Below are 22,462 nucleotides of genomic sequence, written 5' to 3' on the forward strand. Positions count from 1 at the left end.
TGTATTATTTTGGAAAACCTTATCTCTATAATTATTAAGCAATTAATTTGTGTACCAAAACTTTATTTACATTAACATCTGCTAACTGCAACTATGATGAAACTATTGATTAGGTAGGCCAAACCGACTGTTAACAATGACTACCATAAAAGTGTTAAACGGCAAATATTTGAAGTTATCTGCAGGTATGATCAGTCATGTGGGACAGGTGAGAGGTATGCATTGTGTGTGTGCGTGCATGTGTGTATCATCACAAGACCTACACAACATGTCAGCTATGTACGATCAGTTTATTCACTCTATGCCAAATTTGTCAGCAGGTAGCTTAACATTGTTGATAAAAAAAAAAAACACACAAAAACAATCAGGTGATTCTACGGTTTAGTATTCAAGGGAATGTGCGTTTTTCCAGATATGACTTTCTTCTGGTCTCTGATTGGTTGACTGGGTCATGAGGGCAGGCGGCTTAACTCATTCACTGCCATTGACGTCAAAAATTCATTTTAACAATTTCTATTAGTTTGAAATTTTTCCACTTTTGTTAACAAGAGTATGAAAACCCTAGACATTAAAAAAAAAAAAAAAATTAAGAAAAAAATGAAAATATATATATTTTTTTATTAATTGTAATTAATCGCATGACTTTAATAGTTAACTCACGATTAATCACAAATTTTATATCTGTTCTAAATGTACAAAAAAAAATTCTAGCTTTTCATACTTGTTAACAAAAGTGGGGGGGGGGGAGTTAGACTAATAGAAATAGTTCAAATGAATTTTTGACGTCTATAGCCGTCAATGGCAGTGAATGAGTTAAAGACCTTTTGGGGATCTTTTAAAGCCACTTTGTGTTTGATGATCGCTTTCCACATATTTATGAATGAAATACATCGTGTCAGAACAGCTGTCTACCCTGCGCCAATTGCGTAAGGGTTTCGATTGACTTTCTGCCATTAAATTGTCAGATGCCAGGCACATCTTGAAGACACACCCTCTGCTTTGCGGAGACCTTGCGTCTTTCTCTCTCCGGGTAATAGTTGACATTCCTACAAATCATAACAGCATTCCTCCTTTCGCCTGTGGGGGGAGATGAGGAGGCCGATATCGATGACTGACGTCTCTTATCATACTGACAAAAAAAATTGAAAAAAAACAACACACCTATACTGTCCAGTATGAAAGCTTCTTGACGACGTATGCTTTTCTGCTCAAATTCTTCAGCTAGCACTGTTAGCTTGTTAGCCATAGCCTTTCCTTTTAGTTGAAGCAGTTGCTGTTTTTGACTGTTTTGGTACAGTTTCAGACCGTTTATATCCAATTTAAGTCTTTTAAAGACCTTTTTTAGGTTAGGGTTAGGGTTAGGGTTAGGGTTACCAATGGGCCAAACCAAAAAACAACCAACCTTTATAAGTCAGCGCTGTCAGGATGGCCGAGCGGTCTAAGGCGCTGCGTTTAGGTCGCAGTCTCCCCTGGAGGCGTGGGTTCGAATCCCACTTCTGACACCTGACTGAACGGAAAAAATAAGTCTTCATCTACCTTACAATAAACCAAACCAAAATACAACCGACCTTTGTAAGAAAGACCTGTCAGGATGGCCGAGTAGTCTAAGGCGCTGCGTTTAGGTCGCAGTCTTCCTTGGAGGCGTGGGTTCGAATCCAGCTTCTGATGCAATTCTTTTACCTGACTGAATGGAAAAAATAAGTCTTCATCTACCTTATACCAATGAACCAAACCAAAAAACAATCGACCTTTGCAAGAAAGAGCTGTCAGGATGGCTGAGCGGTCTAAGGCGCTGCGCTCAGGTTGCAGTCTCCCCTGGAGGCGTGGGTTCGAATCCCACTTCTGACACAATGCTTTTACCTGACTGAATGGAAAAAATTCTGTTCATCTACCTTACAATAAACTAAACCAAAAAAACAACCGCCCTTTGTAAGAAAGAGCTGTCAGGATGGCCGAGCGGTCTAAGGCGCTGCGTTCAGGTCGCAGTTCCCCCGGGAGGCGTGGGTTCAAATCCCACTTCTGACACAATGTTTTTACCTGACTGAATGGAAAAAATTCTGTTCATCTACCTTACAATAAACTAAAGCAAAAAATAACCGACCTTTGTAAGAAAGAGCTGTCAGGATGGCCGAGCGGTCTAAGGCGCTGCGTTCAGGTCGCAGTCTCCCCTGTAGGCGTGGGTTTGAATCCCACTTCTGACACAATGGTTTTACCTGATTGAATGGAAAAAATAAGTCTTCATCTTCCTTATACCAATGTACCAAACCAAAAAACAACCGACCTTTGTAAGAAAGAGCTGTCAGGATGGCCGAGCGGTCTAAGGCGCTGCGTTCAGGTCGCAGTCTCCCCTGGAGGCGTGGGTTCGAATCCCACTTCTGACACAATGCTTTTACCTGACTGAACGGAAAAAATAAGTCTTCATCTACCTTACAATAAACCAAACCAAAATACAACCGACCTTTGTAAGAAAGACCTGTCAGGATGGCCGAGCAGTCTAAGGCGCTGCGTTTAGGTCGCAGTCTTCCTTGGAGGCGTGGGTTCGAATCCACCTTCTGATGCACTTCTTTTACCTGACTGAATGGAAAAAATAAGTCTTCATCTACCTTATACCAATGAACCAAACCAAAAAACAACCGACCTTTGTTAGAAAGAGCTGTCAGGATGGCCGAGCGGTCTAAGGCGCTGCGTTCAGGTCGCAGTCTCCCCGGGAGGCGTGGGTTCGAATCCCACTTCTGACACAATGCTTTTACCTGACTGAATGGAAAAAATTCTGTTCATCTACCTTACAATAAACTAAAGCAAAAAACAACCGACCTTTGTAAGAAAGAGCTGTCAGGATGGCCGAGCGGTCTAAGGCGCTGCGTTCAGGTCGCAGTCTCCCCTGGAGGCGTGGGTTCGAATCCCACTTCTGACACAATGCTTTTACCTAAGTACCCTGACTGAATGGAAAAAATTCTGTTCATCTACCTTACAATAAACTCAACCAAAAAACAACCGACCTTTGTGAGAAAGAGCTGTCAGGATGGCCGAGCGGTCTAAGGCGCTGAGTTCAGGTCGCAGTCTCCCCTGTAGGCGTGGGTTTGAATCCCACTTCTGACACAATGGTTTTACCTGACTGAATGGAAAAAATAAGTCTTCATCTTCCTTATACCAATGTACCAAACCAAAAAACAACCGACCTTTGTAAGAAAGAGCTGTCAGGATGGCCGAGTGGTCTAAGGCGCTGCGTTCAGGTCGCAGTCTCCCCTGGAGGCGTGGGTTCGAATGCCACTTCTGACACAATGCTTTTACCTAAGTACCCTGACTGAATGGAAAAAAATATTTTCATCTACCTTACAATAAACTAAACCAAAAAACAACCGACCTTTCTCAGAAAGAGCTGTCAGGGTGGCCGAGTGGTCTAAGGTGCTGCGTTCAGGTCGCAGTCTCCCCTGGAGGCGTGGGTTCGAATCCCACTTCTGACACAATGGTTTTACCTGACTGAATGGAAAAAATAAGTCTTCATCTTCCTTATACCAATGTACCAAACCAAAAAGGGTTAGGGTTAGGGTTAGGGTTAGGGTTAGGGTTAGGGTTAGGGTTAGGGTTAGGGTTAGGGTTAGGGTTAGGGTTAGGGTTAGGGTTAGGGTTAGGGTTAGGGGTTAGGGTTAGGGTTAGGGGTTAGGGGTTAGGGGTTAGGGGTTAGGGTTAGGGTTAGGGTTAGGGTTAGGGGTTAGGGTTAGGGTTAGGAATGAGGGATTGAGCCCTTCCTCGACCAGGATAGGGGAATTGATCCCCCCTCCTGGAGCGAAAGGGAATCGCACGGTCCTTCCGTCCTTGGTACCTCCCGTCGTCACGTTCCTTCCACTGATGTGTGGGCTGGCGTCTCCGCCCATTGCGGACAACAGTCCACCCACCATCCATCATACTTTTTTTTGAATCTCTGATTCCTTTTTATGGTAATTGATGTATAATAATGTTTTTAATCTTTTATTTAATAGTTAGGAGTTGCCTTTGTATCCTATGCAATCACTATCTACAAATCTATTTTATTTAAGATGTTATGTATAATTGATTTTTAATCTTTTATTTATTCAATAGGAGTGGCCTTTGTTATATATGTAATCACTATCTATTAATATAAAACAATAAACAAAAACAATCAAAAAAAATGTTTTATATAAAAAAATAGTTCTAATTCCTAATGAGTATAATTAAATGTAAGTGTGCCTTGACAACGTTTCGGCTCATCCAGAGCCTTCTTCAGGTAAATGGCACAATGAAACAATGAAAATGCAATTAAGCTCTTCCTGGCGAGAGATGTTGTCTCTGCAACGACCAAACTCCAACTGAGCAGCTGTGAGTCTGCGATCCTTTATATACTTGTGAAACCAGCCCGCCCCCAACTCAAATTGAACACGCCCACTCCATGTACAATGAAAAAGCAAACCTCATGAAATAACCTTGTAAATATCCAACCCTATTAGTTTATACACTTATGTACACTTAGTATTTAACTTTAAAGTACATATATATCCCCACAAATGTATTGTACATATTTACAACTCTTTAATTATGCATGCATTATATTTTAATCGTATTAACCTATTTTAACATCATGAATTAACTGTCCATTTTAATATCCCACTAATTATGCACCTATGATATTTTGATCTTGTTTAACACCATGAAATTGTGTTATTACCGTGTAATACAACACATGTATGTCATAATACAACATTCACACAATATACAGTTTTCATATTTACTATATACATGTAATTCACATCCCACTAGGGTTAGAAAGGTGTCCAGGGTTATATACAATTATAGGGTTGAGGTTAGGGTTAGCACTCAGTAGGGCCATAGTACATCCACTAGGTTAGGGTTAGTATAGCTGGGGTTGGGGTTAGGGTTAGGGTTGGGGTTAGGGTTAAAATAGCCAGGGTTGGGGTTAGAGTTAGGGTTGGGGTTGGGGTTAGGGTTAAGGTTAGGGTCAGGGTTAAGGTTAGGGTTGGGGTTGGGGTTAGGGTTAGGGTTAGGGTTAGGGTTGGTTAGGGTTAGGGTTAGGGTTAGGGTTGGGGTTAGGGTTAGGGTTAGGGTTAGGGTTAGGGTTGGGGTTAGGGTTGGGGTTAGGGTTGGGGTTAGGGTTAGGGTTAGGGTTAGGGTTGGGGTTGGGGTTGGGGTTGGGGTTAGGGTTCCAGGGTTGAGGGTTGGGGTTAGGGTTAGGGGTTAGGGTTAGGGCTAGGGCTAGGGTTAGGGGTTAGGGTTAGGGTTAGGGGTTAGGGTTAGGGGTTGGGGTTAAGGGTTGGGGTTTAAGGTTGGGGTTGGGGTTAGGATTTGGGTTGGAGTATATTTTAGCCTACACATTTAAACCCACCGGGACCTTAGTCCCCAATCTATAAATCCACTTTCTCTCCCAAGCTTTTCGTTTTTGATCCGTCCATCTGGTGTCACTCTGCAGTCCCGCTATCTGGAGCGCCTCAATCCCATGGTGTAAAAAATGAATGACCAAAGGTTTATCCATTTCTTTTTTATTTTTGATATTGTATCTATGTTGTGTTAAGCGAGTCATCAATGAATTTTTTGTCTCGCCCACATACTTTGCCCCACATTTTTTGCAAAAAATCAAATACACGATATTTTCCGATTTTGGGCAGAATTTTTGGTCTAATTTTATTATTGATTTGTCCCGTGCGTTTCTCACGAATGTCAATCTCGTAAAATATCTGCTCAGAGGTTGCCGTTTCATGGTTTGTAAGGTTGGTAATTTAGCCCGAACAAGCAAGTCCTGCAAATTCTTGTTCCTTCTGAACGCAGATATTACTCTTGATTGCGGCATCCAATCGGTTGGTCCCAAGATCTCTGCAAAGTTCTTCTTTATTCTGTTATGGAGAACCTTGGCCACCGAGAAGTACGTTGATATAAATGGGATAAGCTTGTCTGGGTTTTTGGTTCGTTTCTCTTGATATGATTTCAGACATTGTCTTAGAAATGACCTCGAATAGCCTCGTTTTTTCAGGGCATTAAATAGAACCTTCACCGCTTCCCAAAAATCTTCCATCCTGGTGCAGATTCGATAGAACCTGAGGATTTGGGACTTCACAATCCCTTTGAAAGTATGGGCCGGATGAAAACTCATTTTGTGGACTAGGGCGTGAGTATCCGTGATCTTAAAGTAGACTTTTATATCTAATTGGTGATCAATATTAAATTTTGGTCCCTTGAATACCGTAGTATCTAAAAAGTTGATTGAATCTCTGTTTATTTCTGCTTTAATTTGTATTGATGGGTCGTGTGAATTTAGAATATTTACAAAATTTTGGAACTCCGCCTCCGTCCCGGTCCATATGCCCCATATGTCATCCAAATACCGCAGATAGCCTATCGGTTTTTGGACACATTTGGCCAAAACTTCACATTCCCAATTTGCCATGAAGATATTTGCATAAGATGGGGCGAATTTCTTCCCCATCGCTGTTCCTTTTATTTGGAGGTAATATTTTTCATCAAAAACAAAGTCGTTCCTGGTCAAATTTATTTCTAATAATTTCAATAAATCCGAATCTGGTCGCGTAGGGTCTGGAAACTTCTCAAATATTCTCCTGACGCATTCTATCCCCGCTGAAATCGGGATGTTTGTGTACAAGCTTTCAACGTCCATAGAGAAAAAATAAAAATCGGAAGCGACTCGCACCCTTTTCACCATTTCGATAAAATGGTACGTGTCTCTAACAAATGATGGATGCCTCGTTGAGAGCGGGTGTTCAAGTAGTGGTCCAAGAATTCGGCCGTGGCATACGTGTCACTCCCGCAATCCGAAACTATCGGTCTCCCAGGCGGGACTTCATAAGGAATTGTCCATTTTTCCGGGTCCTTGTGGATTTTGGGAAGTATGTAAAAACGTCGCTCTCTAGGATTTGACTGTCCTATTAAATATTGGCTTTGTTTGGCATTTATAAATTTATTCTTTTTTAAGTTATTGACAATTTCGGCCACCATCGGCATCGTATCCCAATAAATTGGTTTAACCAGTTTTTTATAATATTCAGAATCATTTAATTGTCGTTCAACCTCCATTATGTACTGTTCCCTACTCAGGATGACAATTGCAGAACCTTTGTCAGCTGGTTTTATAACAATGTGCTTAGCTTTCATCAGCTCTCTCAAAGCTTGCACTTCCTCCACTGACAGGTTTAGCTTTTCTGGTGACTTTATATAATGGTCGCCAAATGTTTTTAAGTCCAAATCTATTAATTGGCCAATTTCTAATGGTAAATCGCCTATTGGAGGGATCCATGTGGAAGGTCCGACAAAATGTGGCGGCTCCCTTTTCCCCGAGTCCCTAAAATATGCTGTTAATTTTAATTTCCGATGGTAATTTTGTATATCCAATTGAAATTGAGCCTTCTGGTCCTTAGCAAGTCCCAGCGTGGGTATAAAAGACAGACCTTTGCTCAAGACCGAATGCTGTAGGTTTGTTAACTTGAAATGTTTGGCTAAAACCACCACATCCTTCGCCACCAAGGATCGAGCATCCCTAGTCACTCGGATGTGTGCTCTTTCTGCCCTTGCCCGGTCATGGCTTAATGGGCGGGTGCGTTTAAAAACGTCATCCAGTGATTAAAAATGGCTGTCGCGGTCTCCTCCGTCCAATGGATGTCGTCTGGTTCCACCTCAAATTGGTTAGCAGGCAATAATGGAATATACCCCATATTCCTCTCAATGTGTTCATTGATGATTTGGAGATTGTCCTTCTCCTCTGTGGGGAGTAAGTCCGAGAAATTAATTAATGGAACCCACACTTCTGCATAGGGAAACTTCCTCTTAGTGGACCGTATCGCCCCTTGCAGGTTCTTAATAGTGGTCTCCCTGGATTTATTCCCCCTACAGTTTATTCCAAACGCCAGTACGATCTTTTCTACCACCAAGCTCTCCGGCGCCAATGTCTTCTCCATGAGCGCTTGCCCATGGCGAAAGTGGCTTCCCGGGAAGCTGTCAAGCTGCAGATTGGCATTCCAGTAGGGTGGTATGCGAGCTAAGTTGGAGTCTCCAATAATCAGCCACTTTTTGGTGACCTGTAAGTCCCAGTCCGTGAGACGTCTCTGCGTATTCTGGTGGCAATTCACCCAATATCGCCGGGGGTTCGGGCCCACAAATTTCTCAAAAGACTCATGGAAGACCTCCTCCAGATCCGTGTCCTCATTCTCTCTGTGGAACGTGATCAATTCTGGTCCCACCATCATGCGTGACATGTCTTCTTCCTCAGACTCTGAGTCTCCAGTCCTACAGCTTACAGGTATTACTACGGGAGGGGTTGGAGACTGCCGACTCTGAATCACCTCGGAACCATCTGCTTGAGGACCCATTGGCAACTCCTCCTCCACATTCTCCTCGGTCAGGACCACCCCTCTGGTCCTTCTGGATGTCCGCGGTGCCTCCTTGCATTCGTCTATCGTCGTAAGCAGTGCTGGGATCACCTCTATCCCTAGCTGTCTACTCTCTTTCCTCACTACCCTCTGCTCCCTAGGAGGTTGTACCTCTTCCATCCCTTGGTTCTCTATCTCTTCCCTGAAGGCTGTCAGTCTAGCCTTGACCACTGGCACATTTCGAACAATAGGAGTTGATTGTTGAGGAGCTTGTGCCTGTTTCGGAACTGACTCCCTGACAGGGTCTCCCCCGTCGATCCTGGCCACTATGAGAGCCTCCGCATAATCGATCACTTCCTGTGAAAGGCGGGGTAGGTTACGCTTGGCCCATCTCACTGCCACCTCATATGCAGTAGTCCAATCTGGGGTCAGGGAATCCCCCAAATCCTCCAGACTATCTTCCAGACAGTCCTGGTAATGTTCTGACAAGATCTGACAAGTGGTATGCCCCCAGTTCTTGGCATTTCCCACTATCAAGTCCAGAGCATCTCTCTTGGGGAATGCAGGTTTAATCATGGTCGACAGAATATCAACCATCTTTGCAATCATCCGCGGTTGAGGTCTTCCTTCCATCGGATCCACGTTCTGCAAGTGGTGGAGCGTCTTAATCACACCATGCAGTTTGCGAACCAATTTGCCAAATCTGGCATTCGCTGGCTGACGTACCACCTCTAGTCCCCCTGATTGTGAGTGAGGTGCCCGCCGCTCTTGTCCTTTCTGACCTTGCCGCGCCACCGCTGCATAAGAACGAAAACCAGAACTGACGTTTCGAGAGGACCTCGGAGGAGGCACAGGCTGGTTAGGAATGAGGGATTGAGCCCTTCCTCGACCAGGATAGGGGAATTGATCCCCCCTCCTGGAGCGAAAGGGAATCGCACGGTCCTTCCGTCCTTGGTACCTCCCGTCGTCACGTTCCTTCCACTGATGTGTGGGCTGGCGTCTCCGCCCATTGCGGACAACAGTCCACCCACCATCCATCATACTTTTTTTTGAATCTCTGATTCCTTTTTATGGTAATTGATGTATAATAATGTTTTTAATCTTTTATTTAATAGTTAGGAGTTGCCTTTGTATCCTATGCAATCACTATCTACAAATCTATTTTATTTAAGATGTTATGTATAATTGATTTTTAATCTTTTATTTATTCAATAGGAGTGGCCTTTGTTATATATGTAATCACTATCTATTAATATAAAACAATAAACAAAAACAATCAAAAAAAATGTTTTATATAAAAAAATAGTTCTAATTCCTAATGAGTATAATTAAATGTAAGTGTGCCTTGACAACGTTTCGGCTCATCCAGAGCCTTCTTCAGGTAAATGGCACAATGAAACAATGAAAATGCAATTAAGCTCTTCCTGGCGAGAGATGTTGTCTCTGCAACGACCAAACTCCAACTGAGCAGCTGTGAGTCTGCGATCCTTTATATACTTGTGAAACCAGCCCGCCCCCAACTCAAATTGAACACGCCCACTCCATGTACAATGAAAAAGCAAACCTCATGAAATAACCTTGTAAATATCCAACCCTATTAGTTTATACACTTATGTACACTTAGTATTTAACTTTAAAGTACATATATATCCCCACAAATGTATTGTACATATTTACAACTCTTTAATTATGCATGCATTATATTTTAATCGTATTAACCTATTTTAACATCATGAATTAACTGTCCATTTTAATATCCCACTAATTATGCACCTATGATATTTTGATCTTGTTTAACACCATGAAATTGTGTTATTACCGTGTAATACAACACATGTATGTCATAATACAACATTCACACAATATACAGTTTTCATATTTACTATATACATGTAATTCACATCCCACTAGGGTTAGAAAGGTGTCCAGGGTTATATACAATTATAGGGTTGAGGTTAGGGTTAGCACTCAGTAGGGCCATAGTACATCCACTAGGTTAGGGTTAGTATAGCTGGGGTTGGGGTTAGGGTTAGGGTTGGGGTTAGGGTTAAAATAGCCAGGGTTGGGGTTAGAGTTAGGGTTGGGGTTGGGGTTAGGGTTAAGGTTAGGGTCAGGGTTAAGGTTAGGGTTGGGGTTGGGGTTAGGGTTAGGGTTAGGGTTAGGGTTGGTTAGGGTTAGGGTTAGGGTTAGGGTTGGGGTTAGGGTTAGGGTTAGGGTTAGGGTTAGGGTTGGGGTTAGGGTTGGGGTTAGGGTTAGGGTTAGGGTTAGGGTTGGGGTTGGGGTTGGGGTTGGGGTTAGGGTTAGGGTTAGGGTTAGGGTTAGGGTTAGGGTTAGGGTTAGGGTTAGGGTTAGGGTTAGGGTTAGGGTTAGGGTTAGGGTTAGGGTTAGGGTTAGGGTTAGGGTTAGGGTTAGGGTTAGGGTTAGGGTTAGGGTTAGGGTTAGGGTTAGGGTTAGGGTTAGGGTTAGGGTTAGGGTTAGGGTTAGGGTTAGGGTTAGGGTTAGGGTTAGGGTTAGGGTTAGGGTTAGGGTTAGGGTTAGGGTTAGGGTTAGGGTTAGGGTTAGGGTTAGGGTTAGGGTTAGGGTTAGGGTTAGGGTTAGGGTTAGGGTTAGGGTTAGGGTTAGCCCTTCCTCGACCAGGATAGGGGAATTGATCCCCGCTCCTGGAGCGAAAGGGAATCGCACGGTCCTTCTGTCCTTGGTACCTCCCGTCGTCACGTTCCTTCCACTGATGTGTTGGCTGGCGTCTCCGGCCATAGCGGACAACAGTCCACCCACCATCCATCATACTTTTTTTTATATCTTTCAGATTCGTTTTTATGGTAATTGATGTATGATAATGTTTTTAATCTTTTATTTAATAGATAGGAGTTGCCTTTGTATCCTATCTAATCACTATCTACAAATATATTTTATTGTAGATGTTATGTATAATTGAATTTTAATCTTTTATTTATTCAATAGGAGTGGCCTTTATATATGTAATCACTATCTATTAATATAAAACAATAAAACAAAAACAATCAAAAAATAAGTTTTATATAAAAAAATAGTTCTAATTCCTAATGAGTATAATTAAATGCAAGTGTGCCTTGACAACGTTTCGGCTCTAAAGAGCCTTCTTCAGGTCTAGCACACTACAATTGTTCAATGAATTGTCTGAGATGTTGCCTCTTCGAAAACCAAATTCAAACTGAGCTTCCTCTAACAGTGAATTGCCTTTATATACTGCAACCACCATGCGCAAATAAGTTATCTTAACTGTGCGCCTTTTTCGTTCAAATTATTAGGGAAAGCGTCCTATTTATTTTCTATGTAATACTTACATGTAAACCAATATGAAATGTTATTTAAATACCCATGTCACTATTGTATCTCAACAATTGTGTTATTGATGTATTTATGCTTTTGTTAATTATTTAAGGGTTAAGGTTAGGGTTAGGGTTAGGGTTAGGGTTAGGGTTGGGGTTGGGGTTGGGGTTAGGGTTAGGATTTGGGTTGGAGTATAAGGGTTAGGTTTAGGGTTAGGGTTAGGGTTAGTTTGTTTTTGGAGCTTGGGAATGGATTAATTGCATTTACATTATTTCCTATGGGAAAAAATGTTTCGGAGGTTGAACAATTCGGACTTTGAACACTTCGCAGGAACAAATTATGTTCAAACTCCGAGGTACCACTGTAATTGATGCACAATAAAAACAATAAACACCCCCAAAATTCTTCAAAAATCATTCATAAATAGGACATTAAATTGGGAAGAAAAATAAACTGACCCTCCCCCACAAAAACACCAACAATATTTAAAAAATGAAGGAAAAAATAACAACAGTAAAAATCTCCGTTGTACTTCAAACAAATTGAAGACTTTTCAAGACTTTTCAGGACTTTTCAAGACTTTTCAAGACTCTTAAAAAACACAAAAAAATCCACATAAAATCCAATCAATAAGCAAAAAGCCTGTCTAATGTAACTTGAGTGATGAAAGCAATTTATGGATCCGACTGAAGAAGCTTCCAAGTTGAGCTTTACCTGGAAATTTCTCATAGGCGGAGCTATAGGTGACCCCGCCCTCGTGTCTGAGGAGGTGTGTAGAGTTAAAAACTCAAATGACAGAAAAGCTCACTCGTCTATTTCTTTCCACCCTCACACATGCACACAAACACACACACGCGCACACACATTTCAGTCTGCCAGTTCTGGCTGCAGCCACACTTTTGTGTTTGCGTGACACCCGGCGGGTCCACATTTCTCCAGCGGCTCCTTTAATCCAGGAGGGACACAGCAAAAATGACGAACACGGCCACCAACATGCGGCTGAAGCTGCCCATCGTCTGCTTCATCCTGCAGATCATCCTCATCATCCTCTTCGGCGTGCTGGTCCAGTACGACCACGAGGTGGACGCCAAGGAATGGCACAAACACAACCACTCAGACTACGACAACGACTTCTACTACCGCTACCCCAGTGAGTCATCACACTTCCTCTTCTTCTTCTTCTTCTTCTCCAAAACTAGGCCACTGCGCCAAAAATTCTTTAGATGGCGCTGTCGAAAGTCATACAGCGTATCCTTATTATGCCGTATTTCATTATTTGCAGATTTTTGCTTGAAATTACTTTACAACTAGCAACGGTTGAGCAGATAGTTGAACACGTTTTTAAAAAGAAGGCTTCAATCTGTTTTTGCCACTCCCAAGATTACTGTCAAACTAAACCAAACACGTTGTGTATTTAAAACAACCACATGACTTTGACTAAAGTCCGCTTAGCTTAATGTTAATAAACGGCGAGAAGAAAATAAACGGAAGAGCTCTTGAGTAGCAATGATGTAGACCACGGCTATTTGAACACAAACTAGAGCAAGGCATGTAGATGGATTATATAACAATACTCACAGGAAGATATTCTTAATCCTCTGTGAAGAACGGCTAATAATACTGCAGCCCATGTACTGTATTTCTGTTTGTTTGCGTTATACTGTCTCCAGGTGGCCACGGCATGCACACCAAAAGGAGCAGCACAATATGCATTGAGGAAGTAAAAAATATAGCACAAAGGGTTTAATTCTTGACATTTTATTTATTTATGTAATTAATGTATGTTTTTTATATAGCACAATATATAGAGTGGTATTATTCTTATTTAAAAACACATGACATATTTTCTTTTTTCTTTTTTTGGAACTGGAATGGATTAGATGCCTTTCCATTCATTTCAACAGGAAAAAAAATGAATTGCAATGATTTAAAAATGGAACCGTGATTTAAACAATAAATGGTAGTTCACCATGCAACATATTTTCAAGACATACAGAAGCAAGCCCTCTCCAGTCATGAGGAACTACAATACCCATGATGCACCTCACCTCTAGATACAAGAGTGAAAGTTACATCTGCAGGATCATTAGACTTTTGCTTCGTTATCCAAATGCAGTTACAAGGTAACAATAAGAAGAGCTCTGTGGATTTAAAAAGACAATACTGCAAAAAATATAATAAAATAAATAAAAACCTGTGTTGTAAAACGTTGAGCTCTGATCAGTAACATATTCACATGTATAACATGTGGAGTTGTTATTCTTTTGTGTAAAATGCCAAGTGAGCGGCTCTGTGGTCTCTCTAATTGGAATCGGATGTTTTCCAGTCCATTGAATCACCAAAGCCTTTTTCCCGCACTCTTTTAATACATACAAGACGATCCATTGTTGTCTTCATTCTTCCTGATTTGTGTTTCAAAAGAGACATTTTAATGCTAATGTTACATTTTCCAGCCTTTCCTGTCAAAAATAAATTCAGAATACAGCTTCAGAGCATATCCTTATTGACTTGGTATACACTGGATACTATGTTGTCATCGAAAAAGTGAAAATAATCATCTTAAAAAAATAAATAATCATCTTTAAATCACGCATAAAATACGTGATTGAATGATTTGAGTACTGTTGTGTTAAGAATGGGTCAAAAGTGCAGCCAGATCCGGCCTGTTGTCTTCTAAAGGGGCGTGGCCTTTTGTGATGTATAAAGAGTAAGCAAATATGAACCCGCCACCCCACTCACTCACGATGAAACCCTCAAACGCGTCCGTCAAAGTGACGAGTGAGTGCTTGTCGCTTATCTGACTTTCCTGCAGGCGGGAATGCCGAGAATGCCGAGAGACAAACACTTTCATCTCATCCCGGTCTTCATCTGCGGCGTGCTAACTCGCTAACTCAAGTTGCTCAACCTTCAACCTCGTAACTTACAAGTTAACATGACACAAACGGCACAATAGTTCGGAAAAAAAGGCACCGTTTAAAGAAAGGGATCAAACATGACAGAAGTAGACGATGGACTACATGCACCAAAACTGTGACGAACTTCTGATCTGGCCGGCAAATGAGCATCCTGTTAGCTTCTTGCTTTGTTCACCATAGCTGGGAAATAGACAAACACAAAATCACAAGCAAATGCCAGAAAAATTACTATACCGGTAGTTGTAGCCTGTGATGTTTTTTTTAATCGTTTATGGCATTTAATTTTTTTTATGTCTTTAAAACATACTTGCAAAAATAATACAAAGACATTTAAACACATGATATATTTAGAATTAAATTATTCTTATTTTTTAATATAGTATATTTATGGAACACGTTTTCTTAAGTTCTATTTTATTATTGATAAACTATTAAAATGTATTTTCTTAGATTTTTTTTTTGGGGGGGGTGGCTGGAACGGATTATTAGCGTTTCCATTCATTTTAATGGGTAAAGTTGATTTGAGATACATTTGTTTTGAGTTATTAAGCCACACCACAGAAGAAATTAAACGTGTATTTCAAGGCGCCACTGTAAATACATTGTGAAGGATAAGTACCTGAAAACAGTGGGTGGCTGAAATGATGCTGTGTGCCACTTTTCACCAGATCAAGTCGCATTAAGAGTGAAATCCGCTCATTGCACGTAACACAGTGAGGTCCTATCGTTTACGGGTAATACGGGTTAGGTTTTATTGAGGCTTTTTTAATAAGGATTTTATATTAAGCTCCCACAGAGATTTATTTGGTAAGCGACTGCACTCAGAGTTAGACAAAGACGTTCACGAAATAGTAAGGCAGAGGTTCCATACAAGTATCTCTCAATGAGCATAGCTTAATGCGTGATTATTTTTCTTTCTTTTTTTTGTCGTCCATTGGACTCTATCGTCATGTTTTGTCGCTTTTTCAGGATGTCATTTTTCTGCCAGTGTTTTGACTAGTAATATGTAATCTATGACTTTCTAGGCTGTCCTCACACAGCAGATAAGATCGAATGTTGACACAGCGGCGCCTTCCTGGTCTTTTACGTTTTACTAACAGTCAGATGTCGCCCGCTTCGGGTCACATGATCGGCGCGATTGCATCATCGCAGATAAGACGAAGCCCTCGCCGTCACGCGAACTGAAAGGCATCTTCATGATTCAGCATTTGTGAACTTGTGTGTGTAAAAGCAAGCAGGTCAACGTGTTAACAAGTCAACCGTCATTTCACAATGGCTCATTGATTTTTCTTGTGGGCAATAAACATAGTAATTTAGTTTTATTTCTGTGTTGTCTCTTCATGGATATTGCAGTGGGATTTGGGGCCACGAGGCCAACGGGGGGATGCTGGCACCAGTCATAAGTGTGTCTGTGCCAATTAACTGTTGCCATGGCAACGGTGGCCATTGGACAGCTTGTTATTGTTTCACAGTGAGAGTGTAGAAAAGTTTCCCCATTTTTGTATGATTAATTATAACTTCAGTCACGGTAAAAGTTCATGTTAGGGTTTCAAAGTTGGGATTTGACATTTTGGTTTCAAGTTTGGGTATAAGAGTTTTATAGCCAGTCATCATTAGAAAAAAAAAGAAGTGAAAATAAAAAGTTAGTGGGCAAAGAAGTGAGCCCTGTGGAACGCCGATCAGCATCATTTCACACTAAAATGCGTCTGTACAGGCTTCCAGGACGTTCACGTGATGATCTTCGTCGGCTTCGGCTTCCTGATGACCTTCTTGCAGCGCTACGGTTTCAGCAGCGTGGGCTTCAACTTCCTGATAGCCGCCTTCGCGCTTCAATGGGCCACGCTCATGCAGGGATTCTTCCACGGCATGCACGGCGGAAAGATACACATCGGAGTCGAGAGGTAAGCATCCAAACACGACAGCATCCGCCATCAGGCAGGCGTTGTTTTTCTTAAGAGTACTCACGCTGTACCGATGCAAATGCACAGATTCTTATGTAAACAAAAAAAAAAACGGTGGTAAAACTGACTGCAGCTCATGACATGTGTTTTACAAAGTATTTGTACTTGGCCCCCTTTCGACCACTGGATTTTTCTGATCATCTTTTCCAGCATGATCAACGCCGATTTCTGCACGGGCTCCGTGTTGATCTCGTTCGGGGCGGTTCTGGGTAAAACCAGTCCCATCCAGCTCCTGGTGATGGCGCTGTTTGAGGTCACCCTGTTTGCAGTGAATGAGTTCATCCTGCTCTCCGTTCTGGGGGTGAGTTCTTTTAGGGGTCCCATTGTGTACTATGTGGTTACCATCCACAACTATTTATACAAATTTTAAAAAATGTGGTCAAAAATAGCCTGTGAAAACATTAAACAAGTAAACTTGCTTACATGTTCAAAGTACCTTTCGGAGCAATTTATTAAGAAATTGAGGATGTTTCAAATTCGGGTTCTAAGCCAGTCTTTTTTATCATTGCAAACTGTGCTGTCACAAAATTTTTTTTTTTTCAATTTTCAAATATTTTTCCCTTTCCCTTATATTTTGTATTGTTCTTATCAGTTAAAAAAAATAAGATTTTTCATCACGAGATGAGAGTTGAGGATGAATGCTGCTTCATGAAAAGAAAAGAAAGTCTCTAATAAGTCCTATTTTCCCAGGCCAAGGACGCAGGTGGCTCCATGACCATCCACACCTTCGGGGCCTACTTTGGGCTCATTGTGGCCCGAGTCCTTTACCGACCCACCCTGGACAAGAGCAAACATCGGAACAGCTCGGTGTACCACTCGGACCTCTTCGCCATGATTGGTAACATTCTCCAAAAGTTTGGAAACCTTTTTGTAAAGCGGTTTTATTGCCACACTTTTTAAATGAAAGTTAATTAGTACATCATGTCAAATTGACAGAAGGAAAATTATACAAAGTTAACGTAGCACATACAGTTAGCAAAGTGAAACGATGATGGTGACAGCTAGAGGACAAAGACATTAAACAACAGCAAAATTGTTTGCTCTCTATTCATTCAAAAGTCACCAGAAGTGTGTTGCTAGCTTTGTTAGCTTGTCTGGCTAATCTTGCATCTTGTCAAATTGACAGAAGGAAGAGTCATTCAAAATTGTGATACAATGTTAACGTAGCATACAATTAGCAAAGTGAAAAGATGATGGTGACAGCTAGAGGACAACGACATTAAGCAACAGCAAAATTGTTGCACTCTCTATTTATTCAAAAGTCACCAGAAGCGTGTTGCTAGCGTTGTCAGCTCATCTGGCTAATCTTGCTAACTCGGCTCCATGTTAGTAGCATAACAAGCTAACAAAACATAGCATTATTTTACAGAAAAATTTCAGTGCGTTTAGCAACCACATTCAGTTTCCGAGGGCTTGTTACTACCATGACGACTGCAGGCGGGGCTGGGGCGGAACTAGGGCGTCGCGTTGACGTGGGAGCGACTTGGTGTTAGCCATTTAGCAGCCACCTGGTGGCTAGTTTTTAAAAACGAATCTAGTGATATTAAGTGTTGTTTTTGGGCAACTTTTGAAACTCTGAGACTTACTCCAGAAATAATTGAACCACGAGCACTCATCGACATTTGATTGTATTTCCCTTGTGGAGGCAGCACTTCACCAGCAATCCACCTCACGACATTGTCCCTTTGCGATTGTTATCTCGCAGGTACCATCTACCTGTGGATGTTCTGGCCCAGCTTCAACTCGGCCGTTACGGCCCACGGCGACGACCAGCACCGCACGGCCCTCAACACGTATTACTCGCTAGCCGCGTGCACGCTCGCCACTTACGGCATGTCCGCCCTCACCGCACACGACGGGAAGCTGGATATGGTGAGAAAACATGTCCGCGGCACGCTCGTCAGATTGTAAGCGGAGACGAAAGCCGATAGTCGCGGGGCGCCGCGCTGCCTCCGATAAGGAATCAACGTTCAGTGATGGACTCGGATAAAGCAGGTGACATAGTAGACTGGTGAAATATGGGCAGAGCTAATCTGATGCTGGGATCATTCGTGTGTTTGTTTTTCTCAACCTGAAAGGCGGAAATATGCTGTGGTTCGAGTTGAGTAACACCGAAACATGAGGACCAGCATCATGATCAGTAGCATAAAAGTTCTAAATGGTGATTAAAAAGCAAGTCACTGTAACATTAGAGACAGTTTGAACATTAACACTGCGCATAAATATCGGAAAATAGTACTAAAAAGTTCATGTGACCCGTTTTGGGCGTTTTGATGGTTCTGACCAAGCCATTTCAAAATAAAATACTGCCCACGGGTTAAAAATAATTAAACTGTGCTTGGGAAGTGTACCACCACTAGTAGTACTACACTTTGAGAATCACTGGTGTGTTTGAACTGAAGCATGGTTGTGGGTTCAAGTTATGGTTTCAAGACAGGGGTAGGGTTTCTAGCATGCCTGTAGGGTTTCAGAAAAATTAAGGTTTTCAGTTAGGTTTTCTATGGAGGCCAATGAAGAGAAAAAAAAAGGTTGGCAGGATTATGACTTTAAAGTCAGAATTCTGACTTTATTATCAGAATTCTCACTTTAAAGTCAGAATTCTGAGATTAAAGTCAATTTAATCTCAGAATTCTGATTTTAAAGTGAGAATGCTGACTTTAAAGTCAGAACTCTGACTTTAAGTCTGACTTAATGCTACTATTATTCTCATTTAAAAGTGAAATTCTGAATTCTGAAAATAAAGTGAGAATCCTGCCAAAAAAGAATTTTCTCTTCACTGACTGTATGTTTTAAAATTACGTTTTCAAGACAGGTTTTGGGTTTCAAAGTAAGGTTTAAGGCCATGGTTAGGAATTTAAGTTAGAGTTTTAAATTAGTGTTTGAAACCTGAGTTAAGGTTGATATTAGGGATTCGAGTGTGGGTTAGGGATGTAATGAGTAATTTTGAAACGGGGCTTCAAGGCAGGTTTACGAGTTCAAATGAAGATTTCATAACAGGATTAGGGTTTGAAATTTGTGTTTCAACTCAGGAATGTGGTTTCAAATTAGGGTTTCAATTTAGTCCATTATCAGATTTAGAATTTTTTTTGGGGGGTGGGGGTTTAAATTAGAGTTTCAAGCCAGGATAATGGTTTCTGATTTGAGTTCCAAGACAGATTGAGACTTTAAAGCCAAGGTTAGGGATTTACATTAGGATTTTAGAGATAGGGTTTCAAATCAGGGTTTCTATCTTGGTCTGGATTTCAAACAAGTTCTAGTGTTTCAAATTTGAAATTCAATACAAATCGAGCCTTTCAATATAGGATTTCACTTCAATGTTATAGAATCAAGTTAGTTGTTTCAAGAAATGGTTTAAATGTCTTTTTCCCCTCGTGTTGTAGGTCCACATCCAAAACGCGGCCTTGGCTGGTGGCGTGGCTGCGGGCACCGCAGGAGAAATGATGCTGACGCCATTTGGCTCCATGATCGTCGGCTTCCTGGCCGGGATCATCTCCGTGCTGGGCTTCAAGTTCCTCTCGGTAGGAATTGAAATGCATCACTTTTAGCTAAGATGTTCAAAATGTTAGAAACAGCACTCAGTAACATTCATATTGAATCGTCACATACGCATTCACATTAAATGGTGTACCTAATGAAGTGGCCGCGGAGTTTACGTTCATTGGTTTCAAAGTAGGGTTTCAAATAAAGGTTAGTTTGAAAGGAAGAAGTTCAAATTGGGGCTTTTAGGCTGTCTTTGAGTTTCAAAGTAGGGTTGTTGTTGTTTTTTTAGCGGCATCTCAAGTTAATCATGAAATCAAATCACAATTCAACTCCATTACAAGCAGAGTTTATCCTGTCCACTAGATGGTGCTAACGTGCCCGGAGCTATACGGGGCAGCGTAAATATTGCTGAGGTGTGCTTGTTAATGATTTCAGCCCATCCTGGAAGAGAAGCTGAAGATCCAGGACACGTGCGGAGTTCACAATCTGCACGGCATGCCCGGCATCCTGGGAGCCATCGTGGGAGCAGTCGCGGCCGCCGCGGCGTCGTCCGACATTTATGGAGAAGGGTAAATCGAAATGTGGCGGGAGAACGAGTTGGCGTGTTCAGGTGGTCACGTGATGGGATTCGTGTACTCGTGTGCTTTCTGGCAGCATGGCTGACGTGTTCCCGGATGTGGCGAACGGCGACGTGGACGCGTCTTTCCAGGGTGTCCGGCAGGCCATCTCCTTGGCGGTCACCCTGGGCATGGCCCTGCTGGGGGGGCTCATAGTTGGTTGGTTCACATTACACTCGTTACAAGTGGTTACAAATTTGGGTTTCAAGACAAGGTTAGAGTTTCTAATTAGGGCTTTAAGCCATGGTTGGCTTTTTAAATGTGTTTTTTTGTTGTTTTTGTTTTAGGGTTTAAAATTAGGATTTGAACACATCGTTAGGGTTTCAAGATAGAGTTGGGATTTTAAATTGGGGTTTTAAGACAGGGCTGGGGTTTCTTCTACTGATCTGTGTTGTTGTAGTATAATAATAACAATAATAATAATAATACCATCATCTTGTCATGCCAGGGTTCATCATGAAGTTGCCCGTTTTTGGTGCTCCTCCTGACACCCTTTGCTACGAGGACAGCATCTACTGGGAGGTGAGTTGACATTAAATACTTTGTTAAAACAATTGGTAAAGTGATGGAAATAAAAAATGGTCCTAGTGAACACAGTTATTAGTGTGCTCAATTGTTATACTAGCAGATATAGTAAGATATAGTTATGGTCACAAGAATGTAAGCAACCGGCGCGTATCAGCAGTGTCATCAATTGGCCAGCAGGTGGCGACGCGGTACCACAGTCGGTGGATTAAAGGCAGTTACTGGAAGATGAAATGACGTCATGTTAGTTACCCACAATGCATCGTGTAATGTGTTGAATGTATAATTGATCTCGACACAATGCGAACCACCGTGCTGCCCTAATTAAATTTTACAGTTGCATTCATTAGTTAACATATTAATAAACTATTATGGGTTTTAAACTTAAATTCAGTAATATTTTTAAGTACTTAATATTTTCAGTTAGGGTTAGGGTTTTATTTTAAAATAGAAGATCATTCTAGTTATTTTAATTACAGTATAATAATAATAGTTATTATAATAATTATTATTTTTACATGTAATGGATATCTTTAAATTCATACACCATACTGTATAATTTATGTGTTTCATCCACTTTACTTGTTTGTTTTTTTGCGTGTGTTTTTAGGTTCCCGGGGCCGAGGAGGGCCACGAGGACCAGCTGACCACTGTTGTATCTGCAGAGACGGAGAAACTCAACGGCTAAACACGCACACGCACGCACGCACGCACGCACACACACACACACACACACACACACCAAATGTACAGTCATGCGTGCACTTGTCAAAGGGACATTTCCAAAAAGACAAGAACAGCAGCAAACTTCCACCTCTAGATGGCGCTGTGCTGCAGGCCTGCGTGGGAAGTGAGCCTCTTTGATGAAGGATGCCATGAGTGAATCTGCAAAGTGGGCCACAGCAACATAAATGCTTACTGTTGATTTCCCACACCAAAGAGCAGCCAACTTCCTTTAAAATGACAATTTTCATATAAATATTTGCATTATTACTTAGGTTGGGGGTTTTCTTTGACATTATTTTCCTTTTATTATTATTACCGTTTTTGATTGGCCCTGAGAGTTTTTTTTTTTAATTCTCTGAATATTCCCATTTGTATTCTAGCATGTTTTTTTAAAGGCACAATATTGTATTATTTTGGTCCAAAATAAACCTTTTTCATGTGATGGCAGTGCGTTATTCAATTTCACACATCTTTAAGCAACTACAGTGAACCTCAGTTATCGAGTGGGGCTTTGTTATCTTTATTTATAGGTAATATTTATATGATATTTATAGCAATAGTTGAAAATCTGTGCTACAGCA

At 41.5% G+C, this 22,462-nt stretch overlaps 1 protein-coding gene and 8 non-coding genes across 9 annotated transcripts; all 9 read left to right on the plus strand.

Annotated features, from left to right (window-relative positions):
* Positions 1 to 1,419: 1,419 nt before the first annotated feature.
* Positions 1,420 to 1,502, plus strand: trnal-uag (transfer RNA leucine (anticodon UAG)). The gene has a single exon. It is a non-coding gene; the product is annotated as a tRNA-Leu (tRNA).
* A 263-nt stretch (positions 1,503 to 1,765) lies between these two features.
* On the plus strand, positions 1,766 to 1,848 carry trnal-cag (transfer RNA leucine (anticodon CAG)). Its single transcript has one exon. It is a non-coding gene; the product is annotated as a tRNA-Leu (tRNA).
* A 94-nt stretch (positions 1,849 to 1,942) lies between these two features.
* trnal-cag (transfer RNA leucine (anticodon CAG)) lies at positions 1,943 to 2,025 on the plus strand. The gene has a single exon. It is a non-coding gene; the product is annotated as a tRNA-Leu (tRNA).
* A 273-nt stretch (positions 2,026 to 2,298) lies between these two features.
* Positions 2,299 to 2,381, plus strand: trnal-cag (transfer RNA leucine (anticodon CAG)). The gene has a single exon. It is a non-coding gene; the product is annotated as a tRNA-Leu (tRNA).
* A 274-nt stretch (positions 2,382 to 2,655) lies between these two features.
* trnal-cag (transfer RNA leucine (anticodon CAG)) lies at positions 2,656 to 2,738 on the plus strand. Its single transcript has one exon. It is a non-coding gene; the product is annotated as a tRNA-Leu (tRNA).
* Positions 2,739 to 2,831: 93 nt separating this feature from the next.
* Positions 2,832 to 2,914, plus strand: trnal-cag (transfer RNA leucine (anticodon CAG)). The gene has a single exon. It is a non-coding gene; the product is annotated as a tRNA-Leu (tRNA).
* Positions 2,915 to 3,196: 282 nt separating this feature from the next.
* On the plus strand, positions 3,197 to 3,279 carry trnal-cag (transfer RNA leucine (anticodon CAG)). Its single transcript has one exon. It is a non-coding gene; the product is annotated as a tRNA-Leu (tRNA).
* A 102-nt stretch (positions 3,280 to 3,381) lies between these two features.
* Positions 3,382 to 3,464, plus strand: trnal-cag (transfer RNA leucine (anticodon CAG)). The gene has a single exon. It is a non-coding gene; the product is annotated as a tRNA-Leu (tRNA).
* An 8,990-nt stretch (positions 3,465 to 12,454) lies between these two features.
* Positions 12,455 to 22,323, plus strand: rhbg (Rh family B glycoprotein). Its single transcript, XM_086077736.1, has 10 exons — positions 12,455 to 12,807; positions 16,287 to 16,473; positions 16,684 to 16,834; positions 17,224 to 17,371; positions 18,239 to 18,405; positions 19,914 to 20,051; positions 20,449 to 20,582; positions 20,668 to 20,789; positions 21,079 to 21,152; positions 21,766 to 22,323. The coding sequence occupies exons 1-10, from the start codon at positions 12,630 to 12,632 to the stop codon at positions 21,841 to 21,843; spliced, it is 1,377 nt and encodes a 458-aa protein (XP_085933862.1). The 5' UTR covers positions 12,455 to 12,629; the 3' UTR covers positions 21,844 to 22,323.
* Positions 22,324 to 22,462: the final 139 nt, after the last annotated feature.

Source organism: Leptonotus elevatus, chromosome 6, assembly GCF_054856555.1.
Source record: "Leptonotus elevatus isolate MCC_2025b chromosome 6, RoL_Lele_1.0, whole genome shotgun sequence".
In the NCBI taxonomy this organism is placed as follows: domain Eukaryota; kingdom Metazoa; phylum Chordata; class Actinopteri; order Syngnathiformes; family Syngnathidae; genus Leptonotus; species Leptonotus elevatus.